This window comes from Argiope bruennichi, chromosome 10 (genome assembly GCF_947563725.1).
Source record: "Argiope bruennichi chromosome 10, qqArgBrue1.1, whole genome shotgun sequence".
In the NCBI taxonomy this organism is placed as follows: domain Eukaryota; kingdom Metazoa; phylum Arthropoda; class Arachnida; order Araneae; family Araneidae; genus Argiope; species Argiope bruennichi.
The window spans coordinates 107,451,967-107,470,111 of record NC_079160.1 but is presented as its reverse complement, the minus strand read 5'-3'; the positions used below and the strand labels follow the sequence as shown (position 1 = coordinate 107,470,111).

Below are 18,145 nucleotides of genomic sequence, written 5' to 3'. Positions count from 1 at the left end.
CCCGTAAAAGTGGTTCAAAAACACAAAATTAGAAACAAAACCCATTTAAAACAAGTGGTGCAAGAAGAATGGGGTAAAATATCTTCAGATACCACCAAAAATTGGTCAAATCGGTAGCATGACGTTTAGAGGGTATTATAACAGCCAAAAGACATACAATTTAATAGTGACACTTTATTTCTATGCGTGATATTGCAAAAATTTCACTGGTGTATTCTCAATTTTTTGAGGCAAAATTCTGCGTATATTTATTTAAAATGCTTCTGAAAATTTTCAATTTAGAAATTGTTCGTTGATTTTTCTTTATTTTTACTCTAAATTAAACCATTTGTTATATGTAAAAATAAAAAAAAATTGAACTTCCCGGTAATGTGTTATTTATATTGAAAGTCGGATTTATGAAGTAAAAGTAAGGTGTACTCTCAATTTTTTGAGCCACTGTATATATTGAAAGAAAGAATGAAAATGTTTTCATATACCTATATGGTATACGCAAGAGTGTATTAAATGAAGCAATCACAATACACAACGTAATCTGTAGTCTTAATTTTTAAAAAAATTACAGGAACAATAGATGATTTTTTTAAAACCACAAAACACTTTTTTTTCCCTCTTACATTATTAATAATTTTTTAAGACGATGCAAAATTTAAATTAATATTGCAAATGGAAACTTGAAGGCATATTAATATAAAGTTAAAAAAAAAAAATATTTATAAAAATTTAGATAAAAAAAAGGCAACACTCAAGATAAATTAATCTCCTTTACATACGTAAAATGTTTTTAATTAATAAAGCATTAACTATTTAATTAATTGTCATGTATTTAGATATCTGTAGAATACAAAGCATTTAGAAAATTTTCACTTTCACAGATATTAATAAGTCAATAAAGAAGCAGCAAGAAGTAATTAATAAATCTGTTCTTTTCTGTTTTCTAAAAATAATTTTATCAATTCAAAGAAAAATTATTAAACTCTTTTGAGAATGTTAAAATTCATTTTCAATTACTCACATTAACACTGGTGATATTGATCTGGTGATTAAAAGGGTTTCGAATTACAAAATTTTTAACATGCTTTTATTAGAATATTGAAAAGAGCAAAAAATACTTTTACCAAAAATATGAGTCTAGGTCAAATTTTGAAGCATGGAATGCTCATAGTAATTAATTAAGAAAAACAAGAATTTTTAATATATCATATTTATAATGGATCTTTAATAAAGTTTTAAAATTTTCTTTTCTGCGATTCTTCTTAGTGCCGTATTACCGTAAATATTTTTTTAAATTTTCTAGCTTACTTATAAAAGTGTATTTTAAAAAGCTTTCTTATTTTTATTACTTTCTAACTTTAGAGTTATCCATACATTTCATAATTCATTATTTACGATGAAGTATTTAAATCAACTCACAACTAGATGGCGCTTCTCCTATGAAATCAAAACATAATCAAAATCAATCGATTATCTAACAGTTAAATCCTTCACAAATAATAAAATATTATACCATTTAATGCAAGAACGACGAAGTAAACTATTTCAAAAATCAATAATATCAGGAGGTAAACGAAAATTCGATTAAATCATTTTATTTCACAAACATTAAACAATGTTAAATAAAAGTAGATATGATAAAAACCCATTAAAAAATATAAATAAACTGTCCAATAAACATATTTGTTGTTGATTAAAGAAAATAGGGAATGTAAACAATTCCACGCTTCTTTGCCCAAAAGAACCTCCCATCTATCAATAGCAAAGGGCATTTGGCTTTTATCTCGGTGAAGCTTGGAATCGGGACCTGATCTTTATCAGATGACATCTCAACAACCAAAGAAAAGTGTCCCTGTTGTGCCGTTGTTACAAGGTCCGGAATTCCTTCCCTATTTTGTTTCTGGTTTGAAGAAATTGTTAAAATCAAATTCGAATGATTGTGTTAAAAAATGAGACATGTTTGAACTCGGATCGGATAAGAGAGAATCAGTATAAAATTACAAATTCTATTCGAAATATCGGACAAAAAAATTCTATTTGTCCGATGAATAAAATGTTTTTGAAAGTGAAATCACAAATGAACTTACTGCTTTGAATTAAGAAGATTATGAAATATTTTAAGTGCAGACGATTTATTATATTATTTGTAATTTTATACATATTTCATATGATTTATAAAAACAAAATTCGTCCAACATTTTTTTTGTTTATTTACTTATTTTTGCTTGTCTTAAAGAGAGAAATTTTTTGAAAGTTGAATTAGTAATAAATTTACTGCTTGGAATTACGAAGATTTTGGAAATTTTTAAACGCAGACGATTTTTAATTTTTATATAAATATGCCATACATAAAAATAGAATTTGTTTAACTAAATATTTATTTATGTTTCGTTAATGAACTTTTACAAAGATAATTTTATTGTTATAAAAACTATTTTTATCAACAAATAAACACCTCTTTTTTTTAAATAAAATCCTTTTTTTATAAAAAAATATTAGTTTCTACCAAAAAGGGAACAAGTATTCTGAAGTGCATACTTTCTTGTTTCCTTAATAAACAAATAAAAAAATGTTTAAAAAAATTAATTGCATTCGTGGAAGAATTTACAGCACTGGGACGGATTTCACACGTTGTAAACAACATTTGACACAGATACTTTAATTACATTAATTAATTATTTTTTTTAGTTCCAAAAAAACCGCAAAGGAACTAACTCTGAATTCCCTAATTCAGGATACACTTACACACATTTTTATAACACAATATGTTTTATGAATCTCATAAAATATGTCGCAATCAAACGTCAAAAATAAATTATTTTAATTATAATAATTATGCTAAAAATTGTAGGAATGCAAAGCTTTCACTTGACAAATAAAAAGAAAAAAACATCGCTTGCAAGAAATACCGTCAGCAAGCGAATAAAAAAAAAAAAAGATGAGTGAACTTCCGCTTTTGCATCTGTCCGACCGGAAATTCTTTATTTACTAAGAATTACTCGCTTTTGATTCCTCATCACTTCATTAGATGCGGGTCGGAAGTACTTGAGCGAAGACTTGTTACCAAATCGTTAATTTACTGGTGACACGTGCTCAAAGCGGCCAACGGTCTTTCCTTCATGAAACAAATAAAATATGGAAATTCCAAGTGATAAAAAAAAGAAATGTAAAAGCGATTGCTAAGCCTAAATTAATTGTTGATAACAATAGAAAAATAAGTTTCTTTTTATTGAAAAAAAAAAAAAAACTGTGCGACATGAATGCAAATTACAGTTGAAATTACAGTTTCCAATGCACTTCAGCATTTGGAAATCTGTTGCTAATATTTATTACCTGTCAATATGCATTTTGTCTTTTTCTTTGAACTAAAACTTTAAATAAGCATAAGTTTACAAAAAATTTATAACAATGAGTTGTGTTAAATGTTTTAAATAGATCATTTCAGAACAGTCTTTTAATTAAAAAAAAAAACTATTATCTTCGAAGCAATGGTAAGAATGCAGAAAAATAAATAAATTCATTTTCTAAGGTAATAAATTTTTCCAATTATAAATTATAATGGAGCCAAAAGAAATATTGTATTCAACATAGTAATTTCAAAAATGCGGAAATAAAAAAAATAAAAATAATTGATTATTAACTAATAAAACTTATTTTTAAGAAGTTATTGGCTAAATCTGCACAAAAATTTAAAAAAATATATTAGCAATAATTTTTAGATGAATAAAATCGAAGAAAACATATACATACGATCATTAAATTAAACACATAAGCATTATTTATTAAATGCCAAATTTATTAGACAAATATTAGAATTCAAATATTTCTTTCAAGGACGAAAACCAAATGTTTCTAATTATCTTAAAATGTACATCATTTACTTTTTCTCTCTTTCAACTGAGAACCATTTATTTTACAAAAATGGTCAGATGACACAGAATAATTCTAACCGACTATATTACCTGAAAAAGTAAAACTTCGCAAAGATCACAAGACTGAAAGACAGGGAAGTGAATTAACTGACCGCTAAGCTGAGCTGATAGCAAAAAGAAAACGAAAGGTGGCTTGTTTTCTGTTTTTAAAAAAGCTCCTCAAAGTCAAAAACAATGCTCCCCTCTGCTATTTAGCCCGCCAGCCTGAAAAGAAGGAACTGCACCTGTTCCTCTTCAAGGTCAAACGTCCCCTCTCAAGAACCCTTTCCTTCCTCGCCCACTTCTTAGAAGATTGCACCAATCAAACAAAATGAGAATTGGAAACATTTGTTTAACTACGATGACACAGCAGTAGTGGAATATTTACATCCTGTATAACATGCTGAAAACAATACACAAGAAGCGTTTTGGTTTAAGAGTTCTTGTAAAAGTGCCCGGTTTCAAATTAGTCACAGCTGTGTCGTTATCTCAACATATATTCGAGTTACTGTTCTGGAACTGGTGTTATATTCATCTCCTTAACATTAATGAGACACACGTGGTTTTTTTTTTCCCCATATTCTTAAAGGTGCTAATATCAATTATGAAAAATAGTAAGAAAAAACACTCGACTTCGACTTTTTTACCGTTTGCGAAACGTTTGGGAAAGAACTGATTTTATATATTGAGAAATTTACTTTTGACGTTCTTTGTTACGTTTTGATGTTTTCATACTTGATTTCTTACTTCGCTGATGTAATTCCAGATTTTAATTTATTTATGTCCTAGTGAGAAAAAGGCAAGCCATCAAACTTAAAAAATTTAATTGGTCAAAAGAGTATAACAATTTGAGATTTTGGATTAAAAATAATAAAAACCTTCAGTTAGGTTTTCTTTTTTTGAACCTAATTTTCTATAATAATTTCAATACTAGAATGTTCCGAACTAAGGACGGGAAATTAGTATTATTTTGCACCTATAATTTATGTTTAGATGCATATTTAATAAACCGATTCATTAAAAAAAAAAGAGGTCAAAATAGGAATTAGTACAATTCCTCTCAACAATTCTATTTTATTATAAGATAACATAGCAAAAAGAGAATTACTTTAAAAAAAGAGAATTCTTTTCAGATACAAAATAGAAACTAAACATTGTTCTTTGGTGATAGAATCGATTCAAAACGAAATAAATTGTAAAAAAATAATTGTAATCTACATTTATATGAGCGGATGCAAAACAGTAATATCCTGCAAAATGGCTGTTTTTACAAAAATTGCCTTTTAGGTTAATTAATAAGTAAAAACCGTATAAAAAATAATATGGAATGAACGTTAGCTCACATGATGCAACTTAATATTCCTTCTGAATATTAGAAAACTAAGAGCAAAAAAAAAAAAAAAACGTATTTGTAAACATTTAACTCGAAAAATCACAAAAACTGAAATATATGAATTTCTAAAACACTATTCAGAAGTGAAGATACCATTAAAAAAGACGGCTTTTTCGATAGAAATATTCCGATAGTCGACAAATCGACTGCGTGCCAGTTTAGGAGTATGCGATGCGTTTGACATTTAGAAAAGTTCTTATTCGGGTATAATAATATATTAGAAAATAAACTTAATCGAAAATTATTTTCTTGTTTTGGCACCGCTTTTAACATTAAAATTTATAAGCGCAGCGAAAATAACATCCAAATCGTCTAATTTACAAACAATACAAATACAGGTGCTTTTTTTTTTTTTTTTTTGCCTTTTTCCTATCTGAAATCTAAATATTTGTCATAATCTCAAATTTTTTTTTCAATATAATATGAAAATCATGAATGTTAAATAATTTGTCTAGCTTCATCTTCAGCTTTAATATATGTAATAACTCGCTCAATTTCGTTTTCAATTTATTTTCATTAAGTTATCTAATTATATTTTTAAGTTCTACGTTATTTTTTTATGTTTTATTTATGTATAATTTCGATATTTTATCGCATAACTCCACCTTTTTTTCTTTTTTTTTTTTTTTTGCTGAAAATGAAATCTATTTGCTATCGTGGTGTTGTAAATTAGGTAAACTAATTTGGTTTTCTGGGAAAACGAAACCGTTATACCAGGCAAAAAAAATTCATTATAACTGTAAGTAAATTTGGAAGAAAATAGTTAAACTTTTGTAAATATAGAAGGCGAGAATGTTTCATATTTAATTTAATATTTGTGTTAACATTTTTGAAGAAAGTCTTCCAACTTCAATTATTCTGAATATGCCAAGGACATTCGGTTCTCCAGCGGCCCCCTTACTTTCCTTCTATCAATTTTTCCGCAGAGATTATTTCTTTTATTTGGCAATTGTAAAGAAAACAGATTTCAAGCACGAATTCTCCAAATATTGTGTCAAAAAGAAATATGCTATTTAAAAATATATATTCTTTATTTTAATGAAATAATTGAAAAAAATTTTAATAAATATCACATTTAACAGAAATTCAAAACACAGTTTAGTAAATAAATAAAAAGGAAGCAGAACTACAAAAAAAAAATCCCTTGAAATTAAGATTATCCAGTGTAACATATGGAAATGCGAAATCATGCACCCACTTTTTGAAACAAAATTGCACTACTAAAAACGACAGCTAAAATCGTCTGATGATGGGTGAGTTAAGATCGTCTTCCACCACAACAAATAGTTCGTTGCGTTCGATCGAAGAAAAAACCGGTGCAGGCATTTCTCATCCCAGCGGGAAACCCCGAATAGTTGCCAGTGCACTGACTGCCAGGGTCAACCAGCAACATTTTCGGCAGACGATTCTTTTCTCGGAGAGAACGAAAACACGTGAGACCACTCGAGCTTATTAGTAAACATGGGCGACTGGCATCGCCAATCAGGGTGCTGTAGAAGAAAGAGAGAACATGAAATTGAAACACTTACCTAGCGACGAACTGCAGACGATAATGAGAAGTTGCAGAAGAAGAACACTTGGGGCGTTGGCGGGGCCGCCGGAATAACCGCGACCCATCACGGCCCATCCCCTGCAACACAGAACGAAAGGTCACGGATTAAAGGCAGCAGACGATAATCCATGTTTCAAAGCAAATATGCAGCGCAGCAGAATATCCAGAAGAGCTTCGATTCGAACTCGGAGCAAGAGCAATAGAACGCATCGTTTGACGTCCGAACACTGAATGCGGCTCGGCAGGCTTTTCGGGTCGTCACTCCGATTGGTTGGAAGGGGGAGGGGTTTCTCGAAACGCACGAGGTTGGGGTAGAAGATCTGGATTGCACTCATCTGTTACATGGATTACGCTCTTCAACGAGCGCGTTATGAATTGGAGTAAATTAAAGAGAAGGGCGTATTATTTTTAAAGGCTTTTTTCTTTACTCAATTATTTTTTGCGGTGCGCTAAAACAAGGTTTATCGAAAAGACATAGTGAAGTAATTCATCTCTAATGAGAAGAAATGAACGAAAAGGGACATTATAGAAGATACAAGTGCAATGTTTAAGTGACCAAATGCTCCAATTTGGCCGGGACAATCCGAGATCGGAAAAAAATATCTTTAATACATTCCGAATTAAAATGTCGTGGACTACATCAGTTTCCGCTAAACAATAATTAGTACTAACTGACATAAAAATAAAAAAGATTTTTTTTAAAAAAAAATTAACATTGGAAGAAGGCTTTTATCTAATTTTAATACATTATAATAAAGATGATCGCTTTAATTTCATCAATTCAGGCGAAACAGACAAAAAAAAATTTTTAAGCATTATTTTTGTTTGTTTCTTCCTATTTTTTTCAGATTTTTTTTTTTCGATAATCAATTGTTACATTACATTTGATTTTTTATATATTAATTTATATGAATTTTACTTATTATCCCTTCCACCATTTCCTCAGTTTCTCGGATTAAAGTGTGAAAAATGGATCAATTTATTAAATTTCGCATCATGATTCAGCTGTTTCGAAGCTCTGTTTTTCGCCAGATAGTTTTTCATAATGCTCTACTTTCAGCAAATTATGGATTTATGGATCCATCTAATTTCATTTCTCAATGTTTAAATTTCTTAAATCCTGATTTTAAAGATTTTAATTTAGATTTTATGTAAACAGTTTTTACTATCAAATGCTATAACAAATTTAAATAACGGACTTTTTCTTGCAGGTCACTATTAAGATATTTGATTTCAGTGTCTCGTATATTAAAACAAATTTAAACGCCAGCAGGAGTGGTCTTCACAGAACTTTCTCGTATATTCTCTCATAAAGGTGTTATCCTTGAGAACGCCTTACATACCATTGGCGTACAATAGTTACAAAATATTTACTTTAGGCGTGAATTTAACATTTTGACTGAATCTTTCGCGTGATCTTTGGCGAGTTATTTGGCGATTAATCCCTAGCATGCGTTAATAGTATCTGAAATTGAATTTATGTTTTAGACACTTTTATCTCCACCGATTGAAGCCAAAATTTGACACAAAAATACACTTGTAGTCATAAAATCCCGTGCCAAATTTGATAAATTTCAGTCATTGTGTTTTTGAGTTATCGCATTTATATGTTTCTGAAAATACGGACCGACAGACGGTCAATCCCTTGTTGGATTTAGCTCAAAATTTGATATGTTTCTACACTATAGATGTTACTAGATCCATCTGTTATCTATGTTATTAGATTATCTAGTCTAGATGTTACTAAATTTTAATCTATCTAGTACCAAATTTTATTTATCTAGCTCTTCCCGTTTTGTAACTGTCGCGTTAACTTGTATTCGGACAGCCGGACTTCAGATTTTAAAATTTTACATAAATTTGCTTATTTGATGTAAAGACCATACGCCAAATTTCAACTGTTTAGCGCAAAGCATTTTCGAGTTATCTTTGTCACAGACAGACAGACGGAGAGACATTTTCCAAAAATGAGTTTTTCAAACTCAAGGAGGTCTAAAATGGAGATTCGTTCAAAATCTCGCTTTCGAATTTTTTGACGATTACTATACTTTCTGTATACTACGTAAACAAATGGAAAAAAAATAATAATAATTAAAAAAAAAACACCTAAAAAAATTACAAAACCTTTTTTAATACATCTTTAAGCTCTAATACAAAGTTTTCAGAGTGATTGAGCGCTGAGTCAATTAAGCAGTTACAAAAAAGTTGGATCACATCATACGCGAATTTGAGCACATAGAGAAAAAAAATCATGAGTATGAGAATTTCCGGTATTGTGGTTGGTTCTTGCCACCCAGGTAAGCACAGAAATAATGTGGGATTGGCTACCTCCAACTGATGACAGGACATATCTCTCACGGGAGAGGTTGTACCGTGGCCGGTGATGGCCCTTAGGACTCAACTTCAGCTCCCGCTAATGCTGTAGCGACAGTCCGGTCATTCAGGTTTTTGTGTGCCTTAGGGAGAGTTGGAGTGGTCAAGTTATGATGGTCAAGTTAACCTCTTTTAGTAAACTGGACGGTTTAATTTCACATTTCTAGCACACTCATGGTTTATTTTAATGAAGTCTCTGTTATTTTATTAATTTTTTATATTTGTTTTTATATTATGCATTACAATGGATTTGTATTATCATATATTGTTTTCATATTATATATTTTAATGAAATTGTTTTTATTTATCTCTAACGATTGTAGATTACTCAACATATGCGCCCGCACACAGTATTACTGAGGCAGATGTTCAGTCTTATACATAATCTAATAACACTATGAATGTAATAAAAAATATTAAGATATTGATCAATTATACTTTATAAAAAGTTAATATTTTCCCGATACTTTCTAATGAATTGAATTTAGCATTTTTTACAAATTTATTTATTTCGCTACTCGGAACATAATGCTTTTTTAATCTATCTATTTGCAATCCCTGTCGTACTAGCGGCCCTAAACAGTAGCATAGTCAGAAATCTCTCAATAATTGGATGAGATATTAGTTGCAAATTCAAGAAACAGCAGCGAAAAAACATTATGTAAAAAAGCAATTTTGGATATCTTTAAGCAGTTTTTACTATCGTCAATTTAAATGTTAGTTCGCATAACTCATAAGAATAATTATTTTTACTTTCTCAAAGTATAGAGAAAGTATAGCAATCGTCAAAAAATTCGAAGTCGAGATTTTGACGAATCTCCACTTTTCAGATCACCCCGAAAACGAAAAAGCACACTTTTGGAAAATGTCCGTCTGTTTATCTGTCTGTGACAAAAATAACTGAAAAATACTTTGAGCTAGACGGATGTAACTTGGCATACGGTCTTTACTCCAAATTAAAAGATTTCTATCAAATTTTTAGGAAAATATGTTCATAGGATGTCTGTCTGTCTGGCTGTTCAAATATAGCTAAGGCGATAATTACAAAAGGAAGAAAGCTAGATAGATAAAATTCGGTACACAGATTTGACATCTATAATGTAAACACCTGTCAAATTTTGAGCCAAATCCAACAATGGATTGATTGTTTGTCAGTCTATACTTCCAGAAATGTGTAACCGCTATAACTCAAAAACGCAGAGACTTGAATATATCAAATTTGGTATGGGATTTTGTGACTACAAGTGCAGTTTTGTGTCACATTTTTATTTCACTCAGTTGAGAAAAATATGTCTAAAACAAAAATTCGATTTTTGGGTACTATTAACGCATGATAAGGATTAATCGCCAAAAATTTCGCCAAGGATGACATGACAGATTCAGTAAAAATGCCAATTACACACCAAAAAATATTTCGGAAGTATCGTACACCAATGCCATATAAGAAGCCCTCTGGTATGACAAATGTATGAAAGATTATGCGAGAAAGTTTTGAGGTGACCATTTCCGCTGTCTGAAAATGCATTTGATTAAGTGAAAATAAATATAAGAATAAATTGGCAGAAAAACACTCCCCAATTTTTTAAAAATATTTTTTAAGTGATTAGAGAGATAAAAAAAAATTTAAAAATCCTGATGGATTCATAATGGATTTCGATTTCTGATTAATGGAATTCAGGTAATTGCAAATGCATGCAAAGTGTCATAAAAATGGGACATGTCTTTAATAAATATCATTTTTTCTAGATATGGATTCAAAAATCCGACAAATCTAAGTATCAAACATTCATTGACATTTTGCAGTAATAATAAACACGATTAAGAAGTCTGACAAAGTTCCACAAAGCTCCACGAGGTATCTAACTTACATTGGCATTTTGTAGTAATAATAAACACGATTAAGAAGTCCAACAAAGTTCCACAAATCTGCACGAGATATCTAACTTACATTGACATTTTGTAGTAATAATAAACACGATTAAGAAGTCCAACAAAGTTCCACAAATCTGCACGAGATATCTAACTTACATTGACATTTTGTAATAATAATAAACACGATTAAGAAGTCCAACAAAGTTCCACAAATCTGCACGAGATATCTAACTTACATTGACATTTTGTAGTAATAATAAACACGATTAAGAAGTCCAACAAAGTTCCACAAATCTGCACGAGGTATCTAACTTACATTGGCATTTTGTAGTAATAATAAACACGATTAAGAAGTCCAACAAAGTTCCACAAATCTGCACGAGGTATCTAACTTACATTGACATTTTGTAGTAATAATAAACACGATTAAGAAGTCCAACAAAGTTCCACAAATCTGCACGAGGTATCTAACTTACATTGGCATTTTGTAGTAATAATAAACACGATTAAGAAGTCCAACAAAGTTCCACAAATCTGCACGAGGTATCTAACTTACATTGGCATTTTGTAGTAATAATAAACACGATTAAGAAGTCCAACAAAGTTCCACAAATCTGCACGAGATATCTAACTTACATTGACATTTTGTAGTAATAATAAACACGATTAAGAAGTCCAACAAAGTTCCACAAATCTGCACGAGGTATCTAACTTACATTGGCATTTTGTAGTAATAATAAACACGATTAAGAAGTCCAACAAAGTTCCACAAATCTGCACGAGATATCTAACTTACATTGACATTTTGTAGTAATAATAAACACGATTAAGAAGTCCAACAAAGTTCCACAAATCTGCACGAGGTATCTAACTTACATTGACATTTTGCAGTAATAATAAACACGATTAAGAAGTCCAACAAAGTTCCACAAATCTGCACGAGGTATCTAACTTACATTGACATTTTGCAGTAATAATAAACATGATTAAAAAGTGCTTAAAAGCAAGATTTTATAAATGTGCTAAAGACTAGATCACCCTCCCCTCCAAGAAAATTGGAGGGTGGATGATTTTTATTATATATTTTGAATTTTAACCGATATTTAAGTACATCCTTTCATATAATAGTTATTATGGTTTAATTTTTAGATAAATAAACACATATATTCATATATATATATATATATATATATATATATATATATATATATATAATTTTTTTAAACATGCGCGTTTTTACGTTTTCGACAATTTTCGGATATTTTTTATTGAAAAAAAAATCATTTTTTTAGCACACTAATAAAAGTGCATTAAAAAATCATTTTATTCCTTACATGTGATGCATAATTTATTTTTATAAGCATTATTGAATCTTAAAATTATTTTTTCCTCTCCAAATTCACAGCCACATATATCGAAATAAAATTAATCGATTATCTGATAATAAAATTTTGAAAACATTAAAATTTAATCTTGTCATCGAGAACCTACAATTAAATGAAGATTCAGAGCTCGAGAACATCAAGCGATGAATAAACAAACTGATTTCAAAATTTCATCTTAACATACATGAACCGATGCAAGTTAAATAAAATCGTGCATAAAATGTATTTGTAACTCAAAAGTTGATCAATTATTTTTTTCAAAAAATGATATTGAAAGTTGATTGTTGAAATGTGTAAAATATTTTGACTTTAATTTGTATTATAATCTGTCGATACTTGAAATAATGTTCTGGATTTTGCAATATTATAAATTCTGTTGGCATTTTAATATCCAACTTTTAAAAAAACAGAAAAACAAAAATCCATGAAACACTTTAACCTACTTTTTCAAACGCACCACTCAAATCAATCTGAGTAAAGCTGTAATCCGCTAAGAGTAAATTTCATTAAATAAGATAAAATAATATCTATTATCTCTTAATCCTTTAATCCGGGTTTTATTTAACGGTGTTAAAATAGGACTGGTTAACTTTTAACGGAAATACTTAATAAAGGTATTAGGGACACACAAACTTTTTCGCTGTCTTTTTCTTTTTTCCTTTCCCCTTCTATTTATTTATTTCTTTTTTTACCCTTATTCAATAATATTGACAAGAAAAATTAATTTGAAATAAAAATAAAAACTTAAGTTCTCATAAAACCTTTTATTACAATTTTTGATAAACAACTATTTGAATCTGAAATAGTTGTAATTTATTATTAACTAATGTTCCATTTTTCTTGCTGAATTTTCAGTTGCAGTCTCGCGGCAAAATTTTTCTATACAAATACTGTAGTATAGGAAGATTGTATGAAGTTAATATGAAATATAAATTAATTCTTCTGAAAACTTCAAAAATTGTGATTCCAAGTACTTGCTTAGCAATGCTCACAAAAAAATTATAAATGTTCATAAGCGTTAAAATTTCAAAAACGGAAAGGCTGTAGAATGTGTATTCAAAAATATATAGTAATGGAATCAAACAGTATATATATGTATATTCACGGTAGGGTATGATTATTACATAGGGGAAAAGTGGAACGCATCTGTTCGCACCAGAACTGAATAACGAAAAGTGAGTGAAGCTTTTCCCTTAGTGCTTTTAATAAAAGGTTCTTATAGGGATTTCTTTAACTCGTATCTATACAGGAAAGTCAACCTTCTAACTCTCCGACCCGCCCTAAGGCACACGGATTTAAACCATAAAACTGAATGACCGGACCGCCGCAACAGCAATTGGCGGGAACTGTGGTTGAGTCCTAAGGGCCGTCACCGGCCACGGTACAACCCTCCCCGAAGGAAGTACGTCCCGTCATCGATGGGAGGAGCCAGATCCCCCACCTATTAGTGTACCCTCCAGGGTGGCGAGATCCAACCACCATGCCGGAAGCATCTCATATGTATCTATACAGGAAAGGGAATCTTAGGTATCTTTGGATATTATACAATGAGACTTAAGAATTTTTATCTTTTCGCTTGCAGCGTGAGAATTACAGAACCAGCAATTTTGTTTAGAGCGTGTGTTAGAAATAATTTAATGAAAAAAGTGGACTTCGGATCAGCGAATAAAAGAATATTTTAGAATAGAGTAATATGAGCTGATTTCAGATAAAAATTAGGATGTAAGTTAAAGTAAAATATATCATTACATATGTACATAAAATTTTAATTTAAATTTAAAAAAAATTTAGTTATGTGATAAAATTTTGAAATAATATTACAGGCTTCAGCAAATTATGATTAATTTACAGATCATCAGTTAGATTTTTTTTTTTAAAAAAAATCCATGGCAGTGCTTCTGATTTTACTATTTTGTAACTAAAACTGATTTTCCTGACACTCGAAGTGTAATTATATGTCTTAAGAAAGTAATGATTGTAAATTAATAGATATCACGTCTAATTCTGGCCTTGTACGCCAACTTAAGGATATTGAAAACATTAACCATCTGAAATTGAAATACTTCACTAAAATATCAGGACAATACGATTAATAAGAAAGTTGAATTAAAAAAATTATTATGGATTTTCTTGAGACTGGTAAAAAAGGGACATTAAATTCAAGTCCAGAGCCCAAAACACAGAGACTGGGACTCCACCCGGTTAATCTGGTGCATCTACAAACTTAAGTTCACTTCATATCTGCAAACGCAAAATAAAACGATGTTTCGGCTGAAACAAATCACTACCTCCAGTTTTTTCGTTGTCAACTACGATTTTCCCCCAGTTACTTGTTTATCAAGCGCGCGCTCTTCATTAGTGCACGGTCCCTCTTGCGATGTTGTCTGTTTTCTTCCCACCTCAGTTGGGGCTGAGGCGAAATACCAAGGGCAGCAATTCATCTTTCAAGTACCGCCCCTCCCCGCCTTCGACACACAACGCGTTTGCTCGTTTCTTTCTTTTTCTTCTCTTTACAGCTCGCAAAGCATGTCACCAGGATACGTTTCTTATCGCTCAGCCTGCGATCGCCCATATCTCCCAGCTCCTTTTGATTAGAAAGTAGTAGTAGCAGCAGTTTTTTTCTCTCTCTCTCTCTTTTTCTTTATCGTTTGGGTCTTTTGTTTTGTTTTTTTCCTTACACTGAATTTTTCTCAAATGATTTGTAAACGAGGCGAGAATTTTTTTAAAGAGTTCGTCACGATAGTTCCGCTTCAGTTGCTGTTTTGTTTTACCTAAACGGAATAATAAAGCAAAGTTTTTATTTATTTTTAAACATGGAACTTTTGCCAATAAATGTAAAACGGCTGGGAATTAAACATATCAATCAATAAGCGAAAATTAGGTTAGAATTATCAAGGTTAGTATTAAAAATGTCTATGATAAAAGAAAGATTTTAAATATTTCTTAATTCTTTTTCAAAAAATTTGGCAACACTTGTGCTATATATGTGATGATTTCTCGTCTTATTTTTACTTTTTTTTAATCATTACTTTAATGTACATAAAATAAAAATAAATGTAACAAGGCTGATAAAAGCAGATTTTTAAATTTAATTAACGTATATTTGTAGTACTTTTTGCCAACTAATTTTTTCAACAAAAGGGAGTTTGCCCATTTAAAAATGAAAGATAATGTTTAAAAAAATGACGATCTGAAGATAATCTTACATGACAACAGCAGTAATGCTTGTAATGTATCTATGACGTCATATTTATGTTTCTTAAATGTCTGGTATTTAAAAAGAAATAATAAATCAAAAATTTACAAACATTTTGTGTAACTCATATCTATTTTTTAACTTTTTAAGTTGCTTTGACATATTATCTTTTGTGAAAATAAATAAATTAATAAAAATGGATTTGAAGTAAGATTTTAAACTTTTTCCGTCTCGATCTGACTCTTAGTAATCCCACGCGAAAGTTATTTTCCAATACTCTAAAACAGCTTTCATTCAGTAACATATTTCTTTATAACTACGAATAATTTTCCCTTCGAATTTAATTCCAATCGTTGGTTAAATTTTAGAACCGATTGAATTTCGTAAGTTCAAGTAAGATTATTTCAACTACTTTTGGGATCGCTGGGGCCTAGAGGTAAGCTCTCGATTTCACGGACAGAGGGTCATAATTTGAGACCGATTCCACTAACTAAAAATCCATCGTATATGTGAGCTTGGTGCACGCTAAATCTGATATTGTGATTCAAATGTCCTCCCAATGGTGTGTTGAGGAAGTTTGGAGAGAAAGGCGCAGGGTCAGGTGTCGTCCTCATATCTAAGCAGAGTTCAATAGTATGAGGTCCATCTGAAAATAATAGTCGTTTTGCTCCCAAACGGGATGTTCATATAACCAAACTAAACTTCAACAACTCTTGATGAAATTTTAAACTGCCACCGACTTTTATACGAAACGATTTTCATAAAGGGACCGAACATTATATAGAGTTAGGCTAGCCCTACTTTAGTATCCTGGGATGGATTGAATCAATAGCCACGATAAGTTAATTTTGAACTCAATGGCCCATACAAAATAGCTCCCATTAGTAACAGTTATACTCTGATTACATACAGAGTGATCGATTGAAATCGTTTAATATGCTTTAAATTCACAATCTCGCCTCGTATACCAGGGATGTAAGACTTCAGAATCCCTGACCATACGGAATTTATTAAGACACTTTACAACCCTCCTAATATAAGGAAGAAAATAAGGAAATTAACAAAAAATAATTCAAAAATTAAAGATCAGCCGGAAAGACATTTAGAAAAATGCAGCCTCTACTATAATAAAAACACAGGAAAAAGTTTCATAGAGTCTTTGTAATACAAATGGATATATTTGCTATTAAAATTATAAACTTTCAGTGTCTTCAAAAAGGGCTCATCCATAGTTGAAAAATGTATTCTCCGGAGCTATCATACATCTTTTCTGAGTCATATATACAGCAGGATTTTGTTACTTCTAAGAGAAAAATTTTTACTACCTCTAATGGAATTCTAAATAGTCATCAACTTTAAGCAACATCTTTTTCAAAAAATGAAAGAAACAGTTTATTCTTTTCTTTCCGAATAATTTTAAGGAATTAAATCTGTCATTTTTTTTCTCACTTTTATGGCTATTTTTGCAAATCTGAAAAAAAAAAAAAAGTAGAATTATCTTCTTTTTCCTTTTTTCTTTGAGTAACTTTTAGAATTTAATTCTAAATTTTCAATAAATCTTACAATGGGTGGAATTCTATTTGTTTTTGGAGTAATTTTTCAATTAATTCTGATAAGACTCTAAATAGTCGGCAATTTTAATAGCCAAATTATTTTCCAATGAACGAATGAAAATAAAAGAAACAAATGTTTGATTTCTCGCAAACAATTTTAATGAATATAATCCTAAATATTCTCTCCTTTCTGTAGCTGATTTCCCACAATTGTAGGAAAACAATACACTCTTCTTTTTTTGTCTTAGTAATTTTTTTAATTAAATTCTAAATGCGTGAAACCTTTCTAATTCTAATTTATTCCTTTTAAATCGTATATATGTACATACAAATATTCTTTTTTTTTTCTTCTTAAGGGATTCGATGATTTCTATAACTAATTTATTTTTTTAAAATCCAACAATGATTTTTTAAAACATTTTCTGAAGGTTACATAAAAGTCAATCCTGAATGTTCTACGCTCTTTTAGGAATTTTATTTTCATGAAATTTTAATAAAGCAAAACAAGCTAATATATATATATATATATATATATATATATATATATATATTGAATTAATTCTAAATATTTTCTGGCTTTCAGAGTCAACTTGTTTATGAAAAACCCGAGCCAGACAATTTTTTTCCTCTCTTCAAAACCCGTGTATCATTCCTTTTCGTTATTTCCGAGAATTGCGAGCCATATTCATGCATACTCACGTGTGGAATAATGCGACCTACGCCCGGTCACTTTCTTTTGATCGTTTGCACCCCCCCCCCCTTTCCTCCCATTCATTGTACTTGTCCGGGGGGAGGGGAGGAGCAGAAAAGGTGTGAGAAACAGGCTCCAAGAGATTGAATTGCCTCCTCCTATTCCATAACAGTCCCCTCCCTCACATGCTGATTCCAGAACCAAACGATATAAAAAAAAATCTCA

The 18,145-nt window shown here is 30.3% G+C and overlaps 1 protein-coding gene across 1 annotated transcript in view; it reads right to left on the bottom strand.

Moving 5' to 3' along the window:
* The window catches only part of LOC129988145 (repulsive guidance molecule A-like), a 47,266-nt gene extending 40,193 nt beyond the window's left edge, over nt 1-7,073 (bottom strand). Inside the window, exon 1 of the mRNA XM_056096293.1 lies at nt 6,828-7,073. Within this exon, the coding sequence (XP_055952268.1) occupies nt 6,828-6,915 (88 nt within the window). The 5' untranslated portion in view covers nt 6,916-7,073. The remainder of the gene's footprint in view (nt 1-6,827) is intronic.
* Nucleotides 7,074-18,145: the final 11,072 nt, after the last annotated feature.